This window comes from Marmota marmota, unplaced genomic scaffold (assembly GCF_001458135.2).
Source record: "Marmota marmota marmota unplaced genomic scaffold, marMar, whole genome shotgun sequence".
Taxonomy (NCBI): Eukaryota; Metazoa; Chordata; class Mammalia; order Rodentia; family Sciuridae; genus Marmota; species Marmota marmota.
Window position 1 is genome coordinate 18,741,266 of NW_026000068.1, and position 26,377 is coordinate 18,767,642.

At 36.6% G+C, this 26,377-nt stretch overlaps 1 protein-coding gene across 1 annotated transcript; it reads right to left on the reverse strand.

Moving 5' to 3' along the window:
• LOC125619992 (tripartite motif-containing protein 44-like) lies at positions 1 to 26,315 on the reverse strand. The gene is made up of 2 exons (XM_048814065.1): positions 25,877 to 26,315; positions 1 to 3,751 (listed from the first exon to the last, which is right to left on the reverse strand). Exons 1-2 carry the CDS (start codon positions 25,933 to 25,935, stop codon positions 2,611 to 2,613), a joined length of 1,200 nt encoding a protein of 399 aa, XP_048670022.1. The 5' UTR covers positions 25,936 to 26,315; the 3' UTR covers positions 1 to 2,610.
• Positions 26,316 to 26,377: the final 62 nt, after the last annotated feature.

The window sequence follows — 26,377 nt, forward strand, 5'->3', positions numbered from 1 at the left end:
CTGGCATGTTTTTTTTTCTTTCCCCTTTCAGCCTTGAAAATATGCAAAGCAAAAGGGAGGGGGAGGAGGGGTGAGAGGCGACAGAAGAAAGGGAGGGGGATTGAAATGGAATGTTAGCACTGGAATAGTGGGACAGAGGGGTTAGAATTAGAATACATCATAGTTTATTGCTGGGTACAGAGATGTTAGAGAAGGACACTTATTCTCTTTGTACATCATTTTCTTTCCTGTGTTATATTAAAACAATATAACTGCATGAGAAGTGCCTTTGTAAACTGTCATGCAGTGTAAAAATGCCAGTTATCGTTATTCACACTCCCAGAGAGAACTAGGTGACCAACTTCTGCCTTAAGAAAGGTGGGTTAGAAGCTTTGTCTTATCACAAACCCCCCATCACTCAGCCATAGATGAACAACTGGGCCACTTTGGGATAAAGATTCACCAAAGCTTCCAAAGTGGAGAAATTTGTCACCAATGAAATGAACCATACACAGCAAGCCATGTTTCTTGGGATCTTAGGTAAATGACTGAACAGATATTGACAGCATGACTACTCATTGTTCATTCCCAGAAAAAAATTGTCTACGAGATATTTTTGGACAATAGCTGAGAATGTTGGAAAAATTGCTTGAGTCCCTTCCTCTGTGTGCAGAACTCATACAGAGAGTGATGTAGGCCAGAAATTGAGAAATATTGCCAAATGCCCACACAGCGGAGGAAACACTCTCTTCTCCCCTCCTCCCTGAGCCTGTTTCCCACCCTCCTGCCACACACTGATTTATCAGAAGGCTCAGGATGCATACACTTGTTAGGATGCTCAACTTTCCTGATTTTGCCAACTTTATACCAAAGTGCTGATTTAAAATGCCATCTAATCTAGATATCTATAGTTAATGATACCAGGGAAGTTTTTAGACTCCTGAAATAATCTTTTTTTCTCCATACCATCTCTTTTCCCCTCTAAATTATAAACACCAAGAAGCTACAGACCATATATGTCATGTTAATCAAGATATCTCCATTGCCTAAAACAGTGCCTGACATATCATAGATTTTAAAGAACCAAAGTTGTTCATAAGCAGATCAATGAAGAAGGTGGCAAATGATTTAATTACTGGATTTGAAATCTGGCTTCACCCATTCCTTAAGAGATACTAAGAAAGGATTACTTTTAAAATATAGCTTCCCTAATTCTCAGTATTATCTGAAATATGGGTAAGATAATTACATTTTTTAGGATTGCTAGTAGAATCAGATGAATTTCTTTTTTTTGCAAAGCACTTTGGCACAGGACCGAACTTGATCCCCTCTTTCCCCCCATGTCAAACACTTCAAAATGATATATAAGGACTGTCAATATTCATTCTCACATTTTATTTCAAACATCATCTGTTGTTGACACGTGAAGTCATCTGTACCCAGTCTACTGTCCACATTAAGGTGATTTTACTTTCAACCTCGGTGTTAACTTGACTTTATTATCACAGAAATTCTTCCCAGAAAGATGAAGCTGCAAGTAACTATCGTTTATTTCAGAACCTCCTGAGTTTGTCTTTAAAATCTATTTGTTCTCATTAAGTAAATAACCTCCTCTCAGAACAATAGATCTTGCAGCTGGGTTCATAAAATGATGGTTTACTCCTCAAAGACTCTTCCAAATCCTGCCCTTACTGTGTGCATTAGTCTTATTATATTATAAACTTGGTTCAGTACCAAGCAGATCACACCACTGAAAGTCATGGCATGCCTTAAAGTAGGTCCGACAGTCTTAAAAACAGTGTTTTTCAAATCCTCTTCTCTCCTGCAAGATGCAACTAGGATGATGTTGAGGTAGTAAGTGGCCTCCCTGGATGCAGTAAGTCTCTGCTTGATTTAATGGGATATTGTTCTGGTTTCTTAAGATAGTTTGCAGTTGACAGTCTCTGCTGACAAAATTATTATACTTTCATTTCCACAACACTGAATTATGAATCTGAAGTCCTGAATGACCTCATATGCTAAAAATATCTGTCTTTTTTTTTTTTTTTTTTAGCTTTTAACTCTTTCTCCAATCTCATTTTCAGGTCATCCATCCTAATTTACAGCATCACATTTTCACAAAGGTAGAACTGGACTATGGAGACTGTGGACATGAGTCAGTAAAGCCCACTTTGTCTTGTTTGTTTCATGCTTCAGAGTGAACAAAGTAGAGTTTTTGTTTGCAGGTAGGCAAAAAACCTCTAACTTCCTTTCATGATTATTTCAGATCACTAATGAAGTATTACTGTTGACTTACACAACATTATAGGGGCTCGCTTTCCTGAGTAAGTTCAAAGCAGCCATTGAGGGGATACCTGAAGGGCCCTTCTTAGTTGCTCAAAGAGGCTCTTTCTTTGACTTATTGCAACAAGAGAATGAGAAGTACATAGTAAGCATAAAACTGGTCATTCCTTGGAGACATATGTGCCTGCTGTGGATCTAAGAGGTATATCCGGTGGGAGTACATTTGTTGCTGGGCAGTCTTCAGAGAAGTCAGAAGCCCGTTACATATACACAAGGGAAGGGGTTGTTTTCCACTCTGATGGCAAGCCTTCATGTGTTCTCTTATTCACTGGCACCACTGGGTCCTTCCTAAGCACACCCTGCCCTTGGCTTAGCTGATTTGTTAGAGGTACCAAGTTGTTCCTTGGCCTGGGGCATCTGAGTCCTCTGCTTATCCATACCGGACTGAAGGTCTGCCAGTATCTCAGTTAGATGATCTCTGTCCATTTCTTCCTGGATATCCACTAGATGCACAGCTTTATGCTCCTCATCAGCAAGCACTTGCTGAACTTTCTTAAATTCTTTTTGTATGAACTCCTTTATCTCTTTCTGAGTTACTTTAGGATCTGAACTCTTGAGCTTTAACTTTTCCACCAACTCTATAATGGCTGCCTTCACTCTAGTGGAGTCTTTGCTTATTAGTTCTTCAAAGGCTTCATCTAAGGTGTAAAGCTGGTGACCCTGCTGAGTCCCAAGGACACAGATGATCGGCTTGTCTTTCTGGGAGTAGGGGCTCAAATCAAGCCCTTGGTCTGCATACTTCCTCTTGGACGTTCTCTTTTCTTCCAGTGCTCTTTTTGGGTCCAATTTGCTTTCTGCCTTAGTTTCTCTTTCCGACACGGACCTTCCTTGGATGTCTTCTTCCATCATCTCGCTTTCTGGCTCACTGTCCTCCTCTTCACTCTCCTCACCGGTCTCGCTCCCTCCTTCCGAGTCACTGTCCTCCAAGGCGCTTTCTAGCTCCTGCCGCGGCTCCACCTTGACCGTGATCTCTTCCTTCCCGGGCCTCTCCCCGCCGGCTCTCGAGGTCCTGGCCTGGAGGCCCTGCGTGTTCTTGACCAGGTGGTGACTGGGGAACCTCCACTTGTGCTCATCGGCGTGGCGGGTGCAGTAGTAGAAGCCGCATTCTCGGCACACTTCGTCGGCCCGCGGAGCCTGGTCGGGTTCGCACTGGTCACACGTGCCATCGTGCACCTCGTAGGCCGCGCACACTCTGGTGACCATGTGGGTGTTGTGATGTGGTCGAGGTCTCTGGGGCTCGCTGCTGCCCCTTGGCGAGGCCTCTTCGCTTCCCCTTCCCGGGCGCCGGGATCCGCGCCGCAGGAGTGGCCGCCTGGCTGGGGAGCGCGGCTCTGGGAAGCTGGACCTGGGGCTGAAGCAGCCCCCGCCGGGCAGCGAGCACTGGGCCTCCTCGTCGCTGGGTGTACTGGCGCGGAGCTCCGCTTGACTCCTGTTGATGTCATACTTTTTAACATTCTGAATTCTAAGGTTTTTCACAATAAGGGTATTTTACTTTTTGCCTTTAACATGCATGACCTTGTGATCCTTAAACATCTCTGTGAGTTAGTTATGTACCCATTTTATAGAGAAGATGGAGGCTCAACCAGAAGTAACTTTCCATAGGTCACATAGTAAGTGAATGATAGAACAGGAGCCAGAACCCAGAACGTCTGTCTCCCAGAAATAGGCCCCTGTTCTGTAATACACAGCTCCCTCTTAATATATTTAAAAATAATTACAGAAGAGATGTTACAGATCCTTCAGACGGAATCTGATCAATGTTCATTTTGAGGAAAATGAACAAACACAGAATTGCATTCTCCATTTGAGGACAGTAATCATGAAAAGAAATTAAAACATCGAGTCTAAGATTGATTTTCCTGTCTTTGCTGCAACCACTGAAGCACCATGAAGTTTGTAGAAAGACTTTTTCCAGAGACCATTTTATCTTCCCTATGTTAGAGCAATAAATAAACCTGAGTACTCAGTGCATTATTTATTATATTGGATTTGAACTCAGACCTTTTTCTGCAGATGTTTCTATACTTTGCAAATGGAGGATCAGGGCAAATACATGTCCATGAGTGCCATATCACCAGCTGTTAACATGAATTTCTTGTTTTCAAGCAGTAGAATGTGCCAGACACTATGCCAGACANTTATAAACACCAAGAAGCTACAGACCATATATGTCATGTTAATCAAGATATCTCCATTGCCTAAAACAGTGCCTGACATATCATAGATTTTAAAGAACCAAAGTTGTTCATAAGCAGATCAATGAAGAAGGTGGCAAATGATTTAATTACTGGATTTGAAATCTGGCTTCACCCATTCCTTAAGAGATACTAAGAAAGGATTACTTTTAAAATATAGCTTCCCTAATTCTCAGTATTATCTACTTTAACCTTTAACACTCAAACTAAATGCTGCTTCTTTCATGAAATGTTTAATGAAACACGTTAACAACATGGATCACACACGTTTCTGTGTTTTGATGTTTAGAAGAAACTTGCTATAGAATCCTATTATTTTCTCATTGCCTAGTAATGCATTTTTCCTTTCCTTGAAGGAAAAGAAGGTAGGGACTGTGGCTTATCCATTTCATCATTAAGGTCTTAAATAGTGAAAAAAAAAATTTTTTTTAAGAACCTGTACTAGTTGATCGATAATTTATTTGCTGAATGATGAGTGAAAAACATTTAACTTAGCTATTTAAATGAAGACAACCGATTTAAAAAATGTGAAATTAAGAAACGTCTATAGGAAGCTGGGCGGGTGGCGCACACCTGTAATCCCAGTGGTTTGGGAAGCTGAGGCAGGAGGAAAGCGAGTTCAAAGCCAGTCTCAGCAAAAGCAAGGCACTAAGCAACTCAGTGAGACCCTGTCTCGAAATAAAATACAAAATAGGGCTGGGGATGTGGCTCAGTGGTTGAGTGCCCCTGAGTTCAATCCCTGCACCCCCCCCCAAAAAAAAAAGAAAAGAAAAAGAAACTTCTATAGGAAAGCATAGGGGAAACACATCAGTACATTGAAATGGTCAAAGATATTTTTGGACAAGACTAAAAACACAGGAAACAAAGGCAAAAATTGACAAATGAGATTACATTTAAAAGCTTCTGCACAGCAATGAAAGCAATCAACAGGGTGAAGAGACAACCTATAGAATGGGAGAAAATATTTGGAAAGTATGCATCTGATAAGGGGTTGAGATACAGAATGTATTTGGAACTCTAAAAACTCAATAGCATGTACACACACACACACACACACACACCTGAGTTGATCACAGAAAGATATACAAATGGTTAAGAGGTCTATAAAAAAATTTCTCAAAGACAAGGATCATTAGATTAATGCAGATATCACCTCACCCCAGTAGGAATGGCTATTATCAAAAAGATTAAAGATAACAAGTGCTGGTAGGGGTGTGGAAAAAAGGGAACACTTGCACAGTGTTGGTGGGAATGTAAATTAGTATAGCCATTATGTAAAACAATATGGAGGTTCCTCAAACAATTAAAAATAGACACCACATGATCCAATAATTGCACTCTCGGGAATATATTCAAAGGAAATTATATCAGTATGCTGAAGAGACATCCACACTCCCATGTTCACTTAGCACTAATTATAATAGCTAAGAAATGGAAACAACAGAAATGTTCATTATGGATGAATGGACAAAGGAGGTGTTGTACAGATACACAATGGAATACTATTCTCCTATAAAAAGAATAAAAACCTGTCATTTGTGAAAACATAGATGGAACTGGAAATAATTATGTTAAATGAAATAAGTGAGGCACAGAAAGACAAGTAGCACATGCTCTCATTCATATGTGGAATCTAAAAATGTTGGTCTCATAGAGGTTGAAAGCAGAGTGGCAGTGATGAGAGGCAGGGGAGAAACGGTGGCAGGAAGACTTGGGCAAAAGTTGTCAACGGGTGCAAAGCTAGAGTGAGTTAGCGGCACAAAGTTCAGGTAGGCTATTGCATAATAGGTGACTTTAGATGACAACAATGTACTGTGAATTTTTAAAAAACTAGGAGAAAGGACTTTAAAAGTTTTCATCATAAAGAAGTGATAAATTTTTGAGAAGATAGATTTAATCTGATTTAAGCATTACATAATGTGTACATGTATAGAAACATTAGATCACCACATAGTACAAGACTAATATGCACAGTGTTATGTTTTCATGTATTAATTAAAATAAATTTAATTTAAATGCCCTTTTTTGGAAGTACAGAGAATTGAACTCAGGGCTGCTTTGCACATGCTAGGCAAGTGCCGCACCACTGAGCCACATTCCCAACTTTAAATGCATCTAAAAAATTTTTTTATTGGGGCTGGGGATGTGGCTCAAGCCGTAGCGTGCTTGCCTGGCATGAATGCGGCCCGGGTTCGATCCTCAGCACCACATACAAACAAAGATGTTGTGTCCGCCGAAAACTGAAAAATAAATATTAAAAAATTCTCTCTCTCTCTCTGTTTAAAAAGTTTTTTCATTGCATGTTTTAAAAAATAAAAGATTAAATAAATATTTGTCAAGAAAACTTGGGCTTGTTCTCATAGTAACTTCCTTTGTACTTTCTAATGTAGTTCTTTTAGTTTTAGGGAATGCTGAGAAATGTTAACCTCTGAAGTAGTAGCTCTCCAAGCCAGGAAAAGTAGGCCCTGTTTGTGTGTCCATTCTCTTTTAAAAAGGTAAGTTCTTATTTCCTTTCCATTTAACAATTACTAATGATGATTATGGATGTACAGCTGGCCCAGCCATCCTATCAGTGTAGCCAATAGCTTTTTTTACCCCTTTGGGGAAATGTTATCTCCTCTGGCATCAGTCTGGATATAAAGGTTGTCACTTTCATGATCTGAAATAAAGGTGGGCATTTTACATAGCCTAATCAGGGCTAAGAGAAAGACTAAGTTTTACAGTGGTGTCAAATTTATAACACTGTGTTAGCTGATAGAAATGATGCCTTACATAGTCATGTTTCTATTTAAGTATTATTTAGCCCCTATGCACAGTATGTACTTTTTAAAAATAGCCACAATCAATCCAATACTTGAGCTCTTACAGGCAAATTTATATTATAGCAGTATAATTTCATTTTGCTTCATCTAAACTGAAATCTAAAAGTTCTATAAAAGTTTAGAGCTCATAGCTAACAGCTTTCCACAGGGGCTAAGTTAAGTTTTGCAGCGGTAAAGCATTTCTTAGATGACAGTATGCTGGTCATCAGAGGAAACATTGAGAAGAAAATTTAAGTACAATCTGGAGAGTACTAATGACAGTGAGCCTGCATCGATGTTCTACAAGGGAAAGTAATCCATTATTGAAGAGTGCAAAATATATGTATTGTTAGTTTTGGATCATTTTGGATCACTTGCAGGTATACTTATTTAATAAACATGTTTAATATTCAGCAGTGAGTCTCAACTATTTTCATCACTTTTTCTTAGCTGACATCTAAAAATGAAAGAATATTTTTTTATATATTTATAATACAAGCCAGTTAGCTATCTGAGTACTCTGTGTAACATTTGGCACATATCATCATCATAATAATAAGCATTATATCATAATGTGTCAAGTCCCAATGGTCCTTATTTATGTGCAGCTTAAATTCATCATATTTTTCAGGACTACGGGTAGTAATTACACTAGTTCACAATAAGGGTATTTTACTTTTTGCCTTTAACATGCATGACCTTGTGATCCTTAAACATCTCTGTGAGTTAGTTATGTACCCATTTTATAGAGAAGATGGAGGCTCAACCAGAAGTAACTTTCCATAGGTCACATAGTAAGTGAATGATAGAACAGGAGCCAGAACCCAGAACGTCTGTCTCCCAGAAATAGGCCCCTGTTCTGTAATACACAGCTCCCTCTTAATATATTTAAAAATAATTACAGAAGAGATGTTACAGATCCTTCAGACGGAATCTGATCAATGTTCATTTTGAGGAAAATGAACAAACACAGAATTGCATTCTCCATTTGAGGACAGTAATCATGAAAAGAAATTAAAACATCGAGTCTAAGATTGATTTTCCTGTCTTTGCTGCAACCACTGAAGCACCATGAAGTTTGTAGAAAGACTTTTTCCAGAGACCATTTTATCTTCCCTATGTTAGAGCAATAAATAAACCTGAGTACTCAGTGCATTATTTATTATATTGGATTTGAACTCAGACCTTTTTCTGCAGATGTTTCTATACTTTGCAAATGGAGGATCAGGGCAAATACATGTCCATGAGTGCCATATCACCAGCTGTTAACATGAATTTCTTGTTTTCAAGCAGTAGAATGTGCCAGACACTATGCCAGACACTTGTTTTACATATAATTTTAAAATTAATGTTCATATCAATTTCACACTCATTTTATGGGTATGAAAACAGGCACAGTGGAGTTAAGGAATGTGTACAAATTCACACAGGTGTTGAGTGACTGAGTCAGGATTAGAAACCAGGTCTTTTGGATTTCCAAGCTCCTTCTGCTCTATGACACTGCTTTCTCTCATCACATCTTGGAAACTTACAAGTACAAAGGGTGTGATGGCAGACTCCTGATGGAGGGGAAAGAGATGAGAGAGAGAACAGAGCTTGGTAGGAAAAGGGAGTTAGGGCTTGTGGGAAGTACATGAAGACAGCAATCAAGAAGATACGGCTTCAGGACCTATAGAGATGTCACATGACTATTCTACCATTTAACTTCTTTGTCAGTGGAATGTAGGGATTGGGTTTGATCGATACTTTTCTAAACAGGTTCTATAAGTTCCACAGGTTCAAAGAGTGACCTGGTTTCTAGGAAGACACAACAGAAAGTGGAACTCATCTCTTTATAAAAGTCATGCATATATTAAAAAGCATTTTTACACTAAACTAAAACAGTTTTGTTGAGCATTGGTGTGTGCTATGAATTTACTGAGTGCACAGTGAGTTGTGTATGTAGTTATGGGAGAGAAAACACAGTCCTCATCTTTCACTCATGAATAACAGGGATGAGATCACTGTCTTAAAGGGGGTAAAAAAGACTTCAAAGATTATACAATAATAAATACATAACTGCAAATTGTGATAAGTGCTAGTATTAAAAGTTCAAGGTGGTCTGAGAAACTATAACTGATGATATAATTCAGATTATTGTGGAGATGGAAATTTTCTCTGAGGGAGTAACATTTAAATCAAGAACTGAGAAAGGACCAGGAAATTAGCCAAGAAGAGTGAGAGAATATCCCAGGCAGGCAGGAAAAAAATGAAATAATATTTTTTTAATATTTATAATACAAGCCAGTTAGCTATTTGAAATTATATGAAAATCTTGGAGTTAGAAAGAGCCTGACCTATCAGAGAAAGGTTTTGCACAAGACCAATGAATGTGCCCACCAGATTCAGAAGGTCCCATCAGCCCCTCTCCTCATTTGGTCTTGGAGTTTTCTAAATTGGTTGTCTTAAGCTCTCCTAGGGCCTTATCACAATTCAAAACAGCATTTTTTTGTGTTTAAAATGTCCATAGAAAAGTTATTACCTTTCTATAAAAACTTTTCCAGACCATGGAAACATATGGAATCATTCTCATAAAACTTTAGAAAATTAGCAAAACCCTGATATCAAACCTAAGCAAAAACTCCAATCAATCTTACTTTTGAGCAGAGATACAAAGTGACAAAATGAGATCTAAGCAAGCAGATTCTTAAAGTAGAAGAATAATTACATGAAGAACAAGTGGAACTTATTTCTAACATAAAAAATAGCATTGTAAATTTTATTACTATAGTGTACTTATAATAGCTCAAAGGAGAAAAGCCTGAGATGAGAAGCTGTGGCTGCAGCTGTGTACTGAGAGTGGGGTAGAGAGGGTTGCCTTGAGAGCCAGGTACATTTTTACCAGGAAGAACAAACTGTAAGAAAACTGTGTTTCTTGGAGACCAAAACAGGATTTTGAGAAAAGAAGCTTCCAAGAGGACTGGCTGGAGGCCCAAAGAGGCATCATTAGCCTGTGACCACTGAAGTCCCAGGGGGTTGAGGGAGCTTGTAAGTGGCTAGCACAAGTGGGGACATTTCCTGTTTCTAGAGAGGTAGAGAAGAGAGCCCCATTGGGCAGATCTGCAGAGAACCACTAAAGAATTCTATGATGTAGAGCAGGTCCACCTTGGTCATCAACCCCATCCAGGGGTCTCCAGTGCTGGACTGACATTGTGTCAGGTATCTATGACTGTGCTCTTTTCTTATCACCTCAATTCTGGGTAAGAAATGGCAGTCAGCAATATGGGAAAACGGGTAGAACAAACCGGAGAGAATGTTGTCCATTCCTTTCCCAAATGTAGGCTCTCTAGATTAAATGTGGGTGCTCCACTTAACTAGGCAGAGATTTTTCCTTCAATGAGTTTGAAAAAATATATATATGGCACCATAGTAGAATTATGTAATTCTCAAGGACACCTGCACTCATTAATACTGGAAAGTTAGAGAACATTTTATTAGGTAAAAATGACCCCCAAACTGATGGGACCTACCTGAGATTTCAATCAGGGCTTGGGAAGATGAGGCCCATGAAGCAAGTTTAACAGGGCCTCGTGAGAAAGAATAAAGTTGCATACAGTCAACCAAATTCAGCTTGTTCATAAATAGACAATTTCTGTTGTTATTTTTCACAACAATTTCATTTCTTTCCCTAAATTTTAAACCTAACCCCACCCACCTGGATAATATACCATATACAAACATTCACTTTAAAACAGGAAAATTTTTGCCTAGAAATTAGTGTTAACTTCTAACCAGTTACCTTGAAAAAGTATATATTTTTACTCTCATGAAGCTGGGTTGCTCAAAGCATTTCAATTTTAAAAAAATATTTTAAATTGTAAAAATTGCATTTATGTTAACAATGCTTTATTTTATTTTACCCTATAAATGACTTTTCAATTCAAACTTCACATACTGAATTGGCATTTTATTCTTATTTATAACTACAACCAATGTGAGCCATCAAACAAACGGATTTCTAGAACACATCATCTCTACTTCTACCCAAAAAACACTGTTGGAGATACAATACTTGATGTATTATCATATAATGTTTTTCCAGAAATTTTATCCTAATCTATTGTGGTTTTGGATATGAGGTGTCTCCCAAAAGTTCTTGTTAGAAAATGCGAGAATGTTCAAAGGTAAAATGTTTAGATTATGACAGCTGTAAACTAATCAGTAGATTAATACATTTGATGAATAAATAAATTGAGTTGATTAACTGGGTTGTAACTGGAGGCAGATGGGACGAGACTGGAGAAAATAAGTCAATGGGAATTATATCTGGTGTAATGGATCTCTCTCTCTCTCTCTCTCTCTCTCTCTCTCTCTCTCTCTCTCTCTCTCCTGCCTGGCTATCATGAGCTGAGCTTCATGAACTTTCCTCCACCATGCCCTTCCATCATGATATTCTTCTTCATCTTGGGCCAAGAGATATGGACTTGGCTGAACATGGAATAAACTTCTGAAACCATGAGCCCCGACAAACTTTTCCTCCTCTAAGATATTCTTGTCAGCTACTTTGGCTATAGTGATGAAAAGTTTACTAAAACATGGTCTCAAATATCTATTCACATGTTCTTTTCTTTCTTTTTATTTATATGTTTGGTGTTTTGCCTTTTTATGTATACGTTTCTGCTCAAATAATGATTTACTGTATGTAATTATGATTAATGACACTAAATGCTTTTTCAATGATCTTAAATAATCTTGTTCACAGCAACATTTAACCTCAGTCTTTTAAAGTTAATTTTGAAAGTTTACACATTCTTGTGATAGACATCATTATCCAAAGTACATGTATGAAGACATGAATTGGTGTGAACATACTTTATATACAGAGATATGAAAAATTGTGCTCTATATGTGTAATAAGAATTGTAATGCATTCTGCTGTAAAGTATTTAAAAAATAAAATCAAATATTAAAAAAAGAAAGTTTACGCATTCTTAATAGAGACTATATTTACATGACTTAGAAACTAAAAGTCATATATTTGAAGTTATAAAGTCTTGCTCTCAATGTATCTCGCCATATCTCCCATTCCTCCCACCAAATTCATTCATATTTTTATTAGTTTCTTAAAACTAACTCATTAGTTCCTCAGGAAAATTGGATCCAAGGTTTTGGATCAAAAAGTTTCTGGAATTTGTGACCCATTTTAAGGAAAAGAAAACAAAATTTCAAATACAAACTTGGTGCTACTTGTAATTCAAATATTTAATTTATAAACAATTTATGAAAACATAACCATTTGACCTCAATGTAGCCTTTCTGGGGCTTTGAAATTCCTCTGATTCTAAAACTTTATTAGTTCCACAGTGAAGCTGACCTTTTGAATCTTTCCTGGTGTTTTGTTTTAAAAAAGTTACTATTTATTTTTGTTTTCCCCTTTTCTTCACTCAAATCGTTTACCATATGTTCTTTCCCTACTGCCCCCCCCTTTATTATAGATAGTCTTGCATTTAGATAGGTTTGTAAATTGCTCCATTGGTTACCTTTATTCTTATACTTTTATGTAATACTTAGTTCCCAATTTCATTAGAGTACCTATGAGTTTTGCATTCTTAATAAGAATAAAATTAGCTTAGATTGTCTTCTCTAAAATTAGCTTATATTGTCTGCCCTCACCATTCACATTTAGTCATTAATATTATAGTTCCTAGTGTTAATTTTTGTAGTAAGTGTGCTTAATATCTTTTGCTTAGTGTATCAGCTTTAAAAGATACCTTTGGTTGCAGTTTTTTACAACAGGTAACACAACAACAATAATAATAGAATGTAATCCATTGTTACGTGCTATGATACTGCAGTAATGATCCAACTAACAAATAAATGAAAATAAATGGAAAGAGGAGTAATAGGAAAAGTAGAGGGATAGGAATTAGCTAAACAAACAACACATTTTAAAGATCACTAATAATCTGAAAAATTCAAAGCAAACTCACAATGACATGGCATTTTGTATGTATCAAATCAGAAAATATGAAAATTTCAAATATCTCGTGTTGCAATGACTAAATATCATCATGCTTTTTTGAATGGCAATGTAAATTAGTACAACTTAGTATCTACACTTGAATCCTATTGTGAGTTAATAAACCAACATACAAAATAATAATAATTTATTTTCTTAATTAAAAATTCCCTTACTCTATGACACAGAGATTTAACTACAACTACTCCACAGAAAAAAACCTAGCACATATATTTTGGAAGAGTGTGCAAAATGTTGAAAGCAATATATATTTGTAAAAGTGTAAAAATAAAAGCACAAATGTCAAATTGAAGAATTTAACATAGATTAAACTTAAGCAGTGAAAATGAAATACACTATATGCAAAAATATGATGACATTTCAATGTTAAATAAGAAGTAGATTTGTGTGTTAGTGCAAGGAGAAGTTTGTATGTGGTATGTACCCGCTCCCATGAATTTTTTTAAACTTTCAAAAATAACTAGGCGTGGTGGCTCACACTTGTAATCCGAGTGGCTTGGGATGCTGAGGCAGGAGAAAAGGTTCAAAACCAGCCTCAGCAACTTAGCAAGGGCCTAAGCAACTTGGAAGAACCCATCTCAAAATAAAAACAAAATAAAATACAAAGAGCTGGGGATATGGTTCAGTGGTTAAATACCCCTGAGTTCAATCCCTGATACCCCCCAAGCCCCCCCAAAAAATTTGCAAAAATAAATCTGTTATGACAAACATGTGATAAAATGCTACAAATCAATTCTATTTTAATACAGGTGCTGGGGTCAATGACCAGGTAGACTTCATCTTAGTGAACCTGAGCTCATAATGAAATTTCCCTCCTGGAATATGTTGAGAAACCTATGGCCATAAATCTTAACTTTTCAATGACTTCAGTAGACCCGCACAGGAGTTATCCCCGTGGATCTTTCCTTGTTGACTTATTTCTTTTCTTTCTTTCTTTTTTTAAATTTATTTGTTCTAATCAGTTATACTGACAGCAGAATGCTCTTTGATTCATTGTACTCAAATGGAGCATAAGTTTTCACTTCTCTGCCTATACATGAAGTAGGGTCACACTATTTGTGCAATCATACATGTACCTAGGGTAATGATGTCCTTAACTGATTTCTTAATTAGCTCCCTTTGTTTCCATGTGTTTATTGTCAGGGTTAGTACATCTGTTGTTTTATGAGTTACTTGATTGTTCATTAAAATCAATTCAAAGAAACACTGAGCCCTTGCTATGTTATTAGTTCATATTTCACGGCTCATTACTAACTACTACCTAACAAGTTCATGCTAAAGTAATGGCTGTACCTAATTTCAGGGAGCTTGTGCCTAGAAAAGATGAATGGGAACGCTTGGTGATTATTATAATGTCTTCCAAAAGGAGCAACTTAGACAGTCTCATTTTGTGCTCGTTTTGGTCTAAGGTGCTTTCACACTTCCCAAACCTATCACGTGGCTCCCTATCCCCAGATTTGGATGAAGTCTATACAATGATGCATGCTGGGTCTTAAAGAGTCCAATGAAGCATCTTAACTTGTTTTTTACCTGTTGTCAGCCTTTTTCTCTTTCCACACTCCTAGAAGGTTTTATTTATTTATTCAATTTTTTTTCCACTGGAACTAGAATTTCCCTGATTCCATGAACTTTCTTGAATACTGCCCTTCCTGTTCTATAATTTATGTCTGAGTTAATCTTCTAAAATTTCATCTCCAATATTTAAAGAAAATTTTAAGGATTCAGAAAGCTTCTTTTTCTCCTAAGGAAACCTCACTTTTAAGACCAACACTCTCAATGTGCCTAAAAGTCTAATTTAAAGCCCAAACCTTTTGTTTTAGGCAAGAACTGTATTTTCCCTGGAGAAAAATAAATGTTATTGTTTTAATGTGTGAGAAGTCACAGGACAACACGATTTAGAGAAAAAGAGGACATTCGATAATATTTTTAATGTTATTTTTGCTGTACTTGTCTCTCCTACAAGATTCATGAGGGCAGGAGTCAAAGAATGTGGCTTTACATTGTCAAGCCAAAATGTTATTTGAATAAATGGAGGAATTAATGAACAAATCAGTGGGTTGCTATGACCATTACTTACAATGAGTACATTAGTAATTTTGAAAGAATAGAGAAGAAAACACTTAAATTTGTGATATGATCTAAGGTCCTAAAGTTAGCTTCAAGAAATAAAAGACTGACAAAGTGCCCTAGGCAAGTAGGAGAATTCTGTATAGTGAAGAATAGATTTGAGATGCATGGAAGACCAACTGGGGCATTGGGAACAAGGTCAGTGGAGAGAGATTCTTTTGAGAGAGACACAATAAGAAACATTAAAATAGTTCTGATCCAGCATTGGTTATTTGTCCTGGGTGCTTTGAGAGGAAGATGTGGAATATTTTAAAAAAAGCAACTTGCCCAGTGGTGTTCACTGGAAGGCATGCCCTCTACCTGCAAGAAGCCACTAGGTGCAGCCAGGCTGGGCTAGAAAATCCTTTCTCAGTTTATTTTTACAATGTTCTTGAGGAAGTGGAGTGAGCACAATAACCATGGATGGAGAGTGGTTATGACCAAGATAGCAGCCTTATTGTCCCCATAGCACTTTTGAGGTCAAGGATTGGGTCTTACTGATTTGGAATCAAAACCCACTAGGGACTGTGCAGGAAATTCAGAGGGAAGTGGAATTTACCCGTGATGAGTTCAGGGGCTAGAGGTCATCAAGATTACTACACACTCCAAAATGTCCATAAAGCTTGAGAGACTTAAGCAAGCAAAGATCTCATTAAGCCTAACTGCTATATCCTATCAAACCTCTCACACACTGAATGGTTCTGATGAGCAAGTAGGTCTCCCTGTGATAGGGGAACTTTATTAAAAACTGCCTGTAGGAATTTTCAGCACTATGACGGTTCACTATGGATTTGTGATGAATTTCACAGAATTCATCTTTTAGTCACCAGAAGGTGGGCTAAAAAATATCAAAACTTTGATGGCATGAACCTGGCATTGTCAATGACAGCACAACATTGATTTCATTTCATGTACAAAATATTCATTTTTCTGCTGTGAAATCATTGGTGAAAACTGTTCAGAATTTGAAATTGGAAGTTTCATTCTGTCTAAGGTTTCATGGGCCTTAATATGTATGTAAAATCCAGATGGTTCCAATTTATGAAAGTAAAACCTCTCTATCTGGTTCCCAGAGCATATACTGGCATGTTTATTTCCTTTGTGTCTATGGAGAATTAAGCTCTATTTATATACATATTAATATTCTCCTTATGGAATTATAATTCATATACAAAACAATTATGTGAAATGAAGTTATGAAATGAGTAAATTCAATGACTTTCTAATCTATAATTTTGTCATCTGCTTAAAATAATAAATGTCTAAAAGGGTCTCAGAATATATTTTTGAAAGGTGATCAACTATGAGAAATAATGTAGAGTTGAGTATAATTCAGTTAAAGGAATAGGGTTGCTAGATTAAACAAATAAAAATACAGGCACCAAGTTAACTACGTAGATCCCAAATGTATATCTGACATGGATCCTGATCATTGGAGGTGCCCCTTACCATTTTGATAAATCCACCTCCAGAGATCAGGACTGGCCTAGAATCTGCTTTTAGTAAAAAGAAAGAAAGAAAGAAAGAAAAGAAAAGAAAAAAAATTTAAATTCTATTATTTGTTTCAAATTCTAACTTAACTGGGTATCCTGTATTTTATCAGGCAGCCCTAATTTGGAGGAACTGGTTTCTTACCATGACACTAAAAGCAGCATTGTAATTTTCCATCCTTCATTATACTTGGTCATTAGACTTTTTCATACTAGAGAGAAGCAAATTAAATTGGACAGGAAAATATCATTGAATGAAATCACCCTGGATATTTTTTCTTCTTTGGCCTTTTCCTTTACATTCTGCTGAAATCTGCATTGCTTAGAGAAGAGGATTTGTTGTCAAGTATTTGGGGGTGAATGGATCAGGATTTCATCAATGGAATTATTTTGGAAGAAATTTCTAGCACCTTGCAGAGCCTCCCTTGTGCCAGCACATAGCCTACCCCCTGGAAGTACAGAGCTTTGATCCTCACTATAGCCAAGGCTCCTCTTAAGATAGGAATAAATGTTCTCATTTCATCAATAGGCTCCTGAGGTTAAGATCAATCTAATGATCCCTCACATATTTCTGGGTAAATTATAAAGCCTCTTGAATTCTTAAAGAGCAAGGACATACTACTTAGGGATTAAGTTGCCCAACTTTGGTTTTATTATTTATAATAGTAAAAACCACAGTTTATTCAGCACTTAGGGATTCAGCCCTCTAGATAAATCATCTAGAATTTATTTCCCTTATCTTCACGACATTCCCATCAGATGGTATCAGATCTCTATTTTATAAGTAAGGGCCAATCTTTCATCCCCTGACTAGGTCACTGTCAGGGGCAGCCCAATAGTTTAAACACGTTCTGAGGTAAACGCTTATATTTTAACTATCACATTGTATTTCTTACAACTTTAATTTGTGTAGTTGATTTTGTTTGAAAGCATGAAATAGTTACAAAGCTCTCACAATAAATCCCTTTACCTTCACTCCTAGATATCACTCCTTCCCCCAAATGCCAGATATTATCAAAAGTTTTCTCACTTAGGACTCAAACAGACCTGATGCCTTCCTCCAGGAACCAAGAAAAAGGGGAACAATATTTTTCTATAAATATTTCTATAAAAAATATAAATATTTTTTCTGCCTATGATGATGGGCCCAGCAAAGTATCACTCCTGATAACCAATTTGCTGTAATTTAACATCTTCTACTGCAAGGCCAGATTCCTTAAGGAGCATCTATGCAGGTCTAGCTAGCTTACTTTTTTGTCAGTGGTGTTGTAGACAGTAGGATCTTAATCATGCTCCATGAAGAATGTTATCATATTATGTAAAAATCAAAGATCTAAGATCAAGAGTTTCATATGAAGGGGAGATAACGGAAGAACTGTGGGAAGAAGGCACTGAGGAATATTTCCAGGTTCCAATGGCTACTGAGATTAGTGTATGTACTGCCCTTCCTTCAGGGAACTCAGGCAGTACCGCCCATAATTTCCTCCAACATCAACAGAAGAGTCTAGGTTGGAAAATGGATACATGAGTGAGTTCATTTGTTCATACAGCCCAGTAATTGTCTGATGCAAAATACTTGTTTTCTTTTGGTGGTGGTGGGGATACTGTTGTTTTTTATCAAGAATATAAATGTGAGGGAAAAAGTAAAATGAAAACATGATTTGTGCTAGTTTTATATTGCTGTTGAGATTTTGCCCATTGTGGGCATTGTTTTGCCAAGAAGGAGGCTAGTAACGTTGATTTTCTTTTTTTCAGAACAACTTCTATGGTATGATTTTGAATTTTGCTTTAAATGTTACCTTCGTGGTTGAAAGACTTAATGTGCTTCTATCGCTTGTTCATAAACTTTGGCCACAATTGCTATAAGCGATATAGCTTGTGAAATCAGTGAAGTACTTTATTAACATCATGATTTTATGGTTCTTTAAGGAAGCCTATTAGGCAAATCAGTGCTAGTTTTCACTGTTTTGCAAATGTAAGGCTATTTCTATTAATAAACTCTCAAAATAGAGTCCAGTGTTTGTTAAAAGCAAAACACACCATGCCATGCTGAGACAGCATAGAACTGTAAGTTAAAGATGGTTTTTGAAGTCTAAAGGCTTTGGTTATCTGCTTTCATAACCTGGGGATTTAGCATTAGTAAGCTGCTATTTCCTTTTCTGCAAAATGAGGGAACTGGATTAGGAACCTCAACCATCTCCCTCAGATATAGCATCTGATGATTCTTGTACAAAGGAAAGTCATTTGTTTAATTCCTTTTCACCAACACTGAGCTCTTGCCAAGTGCCAGACACCAACACGTTGAGCCATGGGAAAGCCCAGGCTGCAGCATTAGCAGGTGCCACTACTGACTGAGGAAATGGCTGAGGCCTCTAGCCCACTATTTACACTGTTGTTTTAGCAAATTTTCTCTGTCATTTCTGAAGTGCCAATTATTACAAGTGAATTTATAATATCCCTGAATAAAAGATTTTAAAAACTTTACAGGAGACTTTGGACTTAATAGAAGGTACCAATACCCACCTTGAATGCACATGGTAGTTCAATCAATAGTGAATGAATGAATGAATGAATGAATGGCAATCTTGGCTATCATTAGGATAGTAGTTTCTCCTTTGGCTAAGTTTCCAAAGATAGAATCATTGTCTTCATGTTTTTCAGCATCATTTATAGAAATTTGAGAAATAATGTAATATATTTGTATGATCTTTTATGGTTTGCATTTGTTTCATTTACCTTGTCTTAAATGATATCCTTGCAAAAAATGCTGTTATGTTGTCAAGGCAACTATTATTATACTTTTAATTTTTTTCAGAAGAAAAACTGAATTAGTTGCCCAAGACTCTGTAGCAATCAGTGAAGAAAGTAATCAAGCACAGTGAATCATCCTTACCTACCACATGATTATGCTTCTATCACCCAAGTTCCATCTCCCAGTGAAGCTCTTGACCAAAGAGAGTGAGAGGTGAGTGTTGGCTTGCCTTGCTCTAGTTATCTGGGAGTGACCCAGGAACTATAAATGAAATGGTATTTCCTTCTGGTCATTTACTGCTTGGAATTCGAGGGAGAAAGTGGTCATTGGATTACTTTATATTTGGCTATTTTCACCATCTTAGCTAAAGTAGAAAGTGCTATTATAAAATCAAAATAATGATTGATGTAATCATATAAATGGGCATCACTGTCTCCCATATCTGAAGCTTATCTTCTCATCTGTCTTGACCATACTTCTGTGCTATTTAGTTGGGGAATCTAATAAGAATTCAGCTGCTACTTTAAGTACCTATTTTCCTTCTTATGACCATTTCTGGTAAGAGTTGCCCAAATAAAGGGCAGTTACACTGGAAATTCCCAGCTCAGGTGCCCCCAGACCAGGCATTTAGTGTATGTCAGGAAAGCAGGAGAGGCAGTTAGGTTGAACAGTGCATCTCACATTCTAAAGGGCAACTGTTACTCAATTTCTGCCAATTGTCATTCAGAAAAGCATGTCTGGTTATCCTGGCTTTTTCAGATTTCAACAGAAGCTGGCAATCCAAATTTTTATGTGAAATCTGCTATTGAGTTGTTAAGACTGTGCAAATTCAGTTTGTTAAATACTGTGCACATTAGCATTGAGCAAGCAAAGAACAAAACAAAATGAAAAATATCCACATGGGCAGCACGCAGCCTAGGAGCTTCTGGTTTGCTATCTCAAGAACAAATAGAGCAGTAACTCTGGCTCTCTCCCAAGTCTTCCTCCCAACAGCCAGTATTCTAACTAAACACATTTCTTCTGAAACTCTTCACCAGCTTGCCCTTGCGTAATTCCAAGCTTCTTTACGTGGTATATGAGGCCCTCTTTAATCTAGCCTTGCTTCTTTCTTTCTGTAGCTTTCTATCTTACCACTCTCTCAATTGTTGTCTGCCTAGAACAGAACGGTTTATGAATGTTGTGTTAGAGCCCTATCTAGTATAGTACTTGCTTAGTTTTTAAAAAATTTTATTAAAGTGTTATTATTATTAACTGTTGTATAAAAGTAAGCTGTGATGGGTTTGCTATACTTTGTACTTCCAGTTTTTGCCGTGTTCTATTTAGTAATGATGAATTGTGTCTACGTCAGAGCATTCGTTCTATATTATGTGGCTAAATATGAAAGATAACCAGTGATGACCACTTTCCATTGTCTAATCCTTTTCAGTTATAATACAACTATCATCTTCTTTTCAAAGACAGGATGCAGAGTATTCATTAATTAACAAATAGTTAGGAATAGCTCATAACTTTGGGACCTTGGGTGAAAAGGGAGAGATAGTTAATGTTGCTAGCACTGATTGCACTGGCTCAGATACTTATTAAACTAAAAAGGTTATGCAAAGAATAATTATTCTATGTTATGTTTGTAACATACAGATAAATAGACCTGTATTTTTACTTTAAAATGCATAGACATGTGATTTTTAATTTTTTAAAGAATTTTATATTTGAAAATAGTTACTAAATAATAATCATTTTTAAGGTATCATTTAGGGAACAGGTGTGGTGGTGTAGGCCTGAACCCTAGCAACTTGGGAGGCTGAAGCAGGAGGATTACAAATTTGAGACCAGCCCCTGAAACTTAGCAAGGCCCTAAACAATTTAGTGAGACCCTGTCTCAAAATAAAAAATAAAAAAGGGCTGGAGATTTAGCTCAGTGCAAAGCATCTCTGGCTTCAATCCTCAATACCAAAAAAAAAAAAAGATATAATTTAGGAACATTTTATTTTGATATTTTTATTTATTTTCTCCATATTTTTATTGGTTCATTATAATTGTACATGATTGGATTTTTTATTACATATTCATACATGCACATAATATAACAATATATTTTGGTCAATATCATTCCCCAGTATTTCTCCTTTTCCTTCCCTGTTACCTCCTCCTGGTCTTTTTCCTCTACTCAACTGATCTCCCTTCTATTTTCCTGAGGTCCTCTCCCCCATCTTTGTTTTCTTTTTTCCCCTCTAGCTTCCACATAGGAGAATAAACATACAACCTTGACCTACTGAGTTTGTATTTTTTCACTTAACATAATGGTCTCAAGTTCCATCCATTTTCCTGCAAATGACATAATTTCATTTTTATTTATGACTGAATAAACTCCATCAATGGAGACTGAAGAAAAAAATGTGTCATGTATACACATTGGAATTTTATTTAGCCAACAATAATAATTATTTTAAGTAAATATGTCAACATTTTAAATGACATAATTTAGATTATATTTACATTCCATTTCACTCTCAAAAATGTATCATTTGGGAAGATAAATTACATGGTCACCTTCTCAATTTGCTCTTCATTCCTTTCATGCAAAACAGTTTGCAATCTGCTTAACGCACATTTGTTCCCTCAAGCCTTTGCTCATGCAAATTCCTGTACATGACATAATACCATTCCCATTTGTACACCATCTTAACTTTCTCCCTCAAAACTTAACTCGCACTCATGTAAAAATTAGTATGGCTAGGTGTGTATGTGTAAAGAGCAAATTTTACCAATGTGAAGTGGAATTATCTAGTCAACTAAATTTATGTCGAGAATTAAATTAAAACAAATTATTAAATTAAAAAGATCAGGGAGCATGTTCTTCAGAAAGCTTGTATTATAATATTCTGTATAGGTGACCATCTCCCAACTACATTTCAATTTATTAATGGCTATACTATGCTTCCCTTATTTTAGTGTCCTGGAGGCAAACACATTGCTGGTACATGTTTAATAATCACCTATGAACACAAAAGAAGGAATGTACGAATGGATGGATGGATATAAATAAAAAGGAAAATATGATTTAACTTGCTCTGCATTGCTCATCAACCTCTTGACTTTTTTCTCCCAAAATAGAAACTAAGGGAAATGGATTTTATCCTGGCTTCATATGAGGAGGCTTTTTCACCACCCACACATTCCTATTTCTAGTCTCTCTGAGAGGAATTAGCATCCTTCCCATAATAGAGCTGCTTAGAACAATAGAGTGCCATGTTTATCCTTCCTGTCCTCTCAGGATGCAGTTCAACTTCTTTGCTGTTATTGGCCAAAGCTATGTTTTCCTTCTTTCTTTGGTACTAGAAAGTAGAATGGAATTTGTGTTAGCATTATGTGCTACTGCTTAGCAATGGAGAACACAAAAGATTTCTTTCTGGCATCTTGTCTTAAGAAAAGAAAATCCAGAGCTTGAGCTTTAGATAAAAAGTGTATGAAAAACATGTAAAGGAGAAGAGTCTAAGATTGTTGAGCTTTGTCTTCAACATATGGTAGTAGTTGGTGCTAGTCTAATTCTGAAGGAAAAAAAAATCATCCATCAGGGACATGAAATGCAGCTGCATCTTCTGAAACTGATGGCATTAGCTCAAATTATATAGCTTATTATGTCTTAGTCAGAGATATCACCATAATATGAATTGCCAGGATCTTGCAGTCATTTACTCATAAAGCTCAGAAAATATGAGTAGCAGATCTTCAATGAAAAATTTATGATGGGAGAAAAATCTTTACCAGATACTCTTCCAACAGAGGATTAATATCCAGAATGTATGAAGAAATAAAAAAAAAAAACTTGCCACCAACCCTCCTCATAAATTATCTAATCAATAAATGGGAAAATGAACCAAATGGACATTTCTGAAGAGAAGAAACACAAATGGCCAACAAATAGATGAAAAAAAAAGATGTTCAACATCCTTAGTAATCAGAGGTTGCAAATCAAAACTACACTGAAATTTCATTTTACTCCAGTTATTTTGGCAACCATCAAGAAAACAAATAATAATAAATGCTGGCAAGAATGTGGGGCAAAGGAGCACTGTTGTTGCAGCTACAAATTAATGCAATCATTGTGGAAATCAGTATGGAAATCCCTCAAAAGACTAGAAATGGAATGTACCATATGACCCTGCTTTACCAGTGCTCAGTATTTTTCTTAAAGAATGGAAGTCAGCATACTATAGTGATGCCTGCATACCCATGTTTAAGCAGAACAGTCCACAAGAGACATGTTATGGTATCAGCCTAGATATTTGTCAATGGATGAATGGATAAAAATGTGTTCTATTTACCCAATGAAGTTTTATTCAGTCATAAAGAAAAATGAAACTATGTCATTTGCAGGAAAAATGGATGAAACTGGAGAACATGATGGTAAGTGAAATAAGTCAGACTCAGAAGGTCACTGTTTCTTTTACATGTTGAATTTAGAAGAAAAGTGGAGGAAATACACGATTTTACGAAAATAGAAAGGATACTAGTAGAGTAAAAGATAGGAATCAGGGAAAGGGTGGATGGGAGGAAAATGGGAGATACTGGTCAATGAAATCAACTAAATTATGCTAATGTGTATGTATACATTTATCACGATGAATCCAAATAATTTGAAAATTATATTGCACTAACAACAAAAAAAAAGAAAAAAAAAGAAAAAGAAAATTTTGGAGCTTGAATGTAATAGGTAAGGCTAAAAGACTGGTGACACTGTGGGGCCTGCCAGAGCTTTTATGCAGTGCCAGAGCGAAAACTCCCCCATGACAGATTTACTGAGCACTTCCTATGTGCCAGGCATGGACAGACAGTATCTTGAATATAAATGAATTACTGCTCTTCTCTAATCCTGGTCAGTCGCAGTTGCATCTTCTGAAACTGATGGCATTAGCTCAAACTACAAGCACCAAAATATGCACAGCAAGGACAGAATATCAAAGTAGCATTTATCTCTTACTTTACTTCCTAGGAAGAAAAGAAATATTAGAAAACTTTAGGTTTCATCTTTGAAATCTCTTTGAAATCATCTTTGAAAGGTATCTTCATAATAGACACAGTAGAGATGATGTGGTTCAAGAGAAAGGGCAAGTAATTATAAAATATTTTGACATAATTTATATTCTGAAAGTATTAGAGCAATGTGTACTTATTCATTTATTTATTTGAATGACCATGTTTTGAGGACTTACTATGTGCCAGATACTGCTTGAGATCCTAGATATGTAGAAGTGAGAAATCACAAAGGTTCTGAAATAGCTGTGCCCAACGTACACAGGGGGAGTAACATACTATGTATTTCTTTATAAAGATTTGTTTTGTTCGACTTGAATGAACATGGAAAAATTGAATTTGTAAGCAAAGCCTAAAGCCTACTAATCTTTCTGAAATTAGAAATTTTATCAGAACCATTGATTAGCATGGAAATCATACGCTAGTTCATATATCCCTGCTGGGAGAGAAGATGCCAGAAGTCAGTTAGAAAAACACCTGTCTACTCCTCTATCCTGAAGTTTTCACACAGTTCAGTTTAGAGTGAAGAGTTTCTACACGATGAATTTTTCTCTTTTACATATATCGTTATTCTCAGATATCCTCTCTGATTTAATTGGTCTGGGGTGAGATCTAGACATTGGAATTTTTTAAAAAAATGTTTTCCCATGTGATTCTCACGTGTCAGTATTGAGAACTTCTCTCATGTGAATCATTGTTTTTCAAAGAGTTATGTTCACAGTTAGGATTGTTTTAAATGGTGTTGGTCATTTTACATTTTAATGGTTAGTATTTTTTAATGTATATCATAAAACTATGAAAGTAGTCCATGGCTCTTGTTGCTTGGGACAAGTAGATCAGTGCAGAACAAAGGAGCTGCTATCTACCTGTATATCTACCTGAGTATAGTTGGTAAAGTGTGTGAAAGTGTTATTCAAACAAATAAAATTTAAGCAAATCCTGGGCTGGATTATGAGATTAGTGAAGAAACATAGGAGAACTAAGAATTAGGAAGGCAGAGAGATTGTTTCTTCCTAATAAAATCTATATTAAGAAGGACAGCAAATAATTTGGGGATGAAGGTCATGTTCTTTGGTACTTTTTTTCTAATTATGTTTAGATCAAGATATTTAAAAACAAGGGAGTATGTGGGAAATAGGTCTGACCAACACTCTTACCTGTGAGGATGGCCACTCTCCTCTCGTAGAGATGGACTAGCTGTACCCTGAGGTGACATTCAGATGCTGGTACCATCTGTAGACATCTAGAACATACAAAACTGATAGCAAAAGAATGAACGTTCTGAAATAGCTGTGCCAGAAGTAGATGCTGCTTAAAAATGATGTGGACAAGTGGCTGTTGCCATTGAGTCGGTAGACATCGTCCTCTGTGCTGGAAGAGCAGGGATTGGCCTATAGGAGTAGTTCTGACTGTTGTTAGGAAGTTCAGTCATGGCAGGGAGTGTTTGGAATCCTAAATGGTAATCCTTCATCACTGGCTGAAGAAAAAAGTCAGAGTGACCCAGTGGATTTTCTTTTCCAAGGCATCCTTAATTGGGTGTCAGTGATTGCTGGAGAAATGTGTTGAGGGGTACCCTAAGGCTGAGACCGTCCTCACAGAAATGACCACCTCAAACACCTAGTGATGCCAGTCAAGAATGCTGCTTGGAGGAGTGACAG

Excerpts from the sequence above, each read along its gene's own strand:
- LOC125619992 (XM_048814065.1), bottom strand. The coding sequence starts at position 25,935 with ATGTCACCTCAGGGTACAGCTAGTCCATCTCTACGAGAGGAGAGTGGC. Across the intron at positions 3,752-25,876 it reads GAGAGTGGCCATCCTCACAG|GAGTCAAGCGGAGCTCCGCG; the intron begins GTAAGAGTGTTG and ends TGACATCAACAG.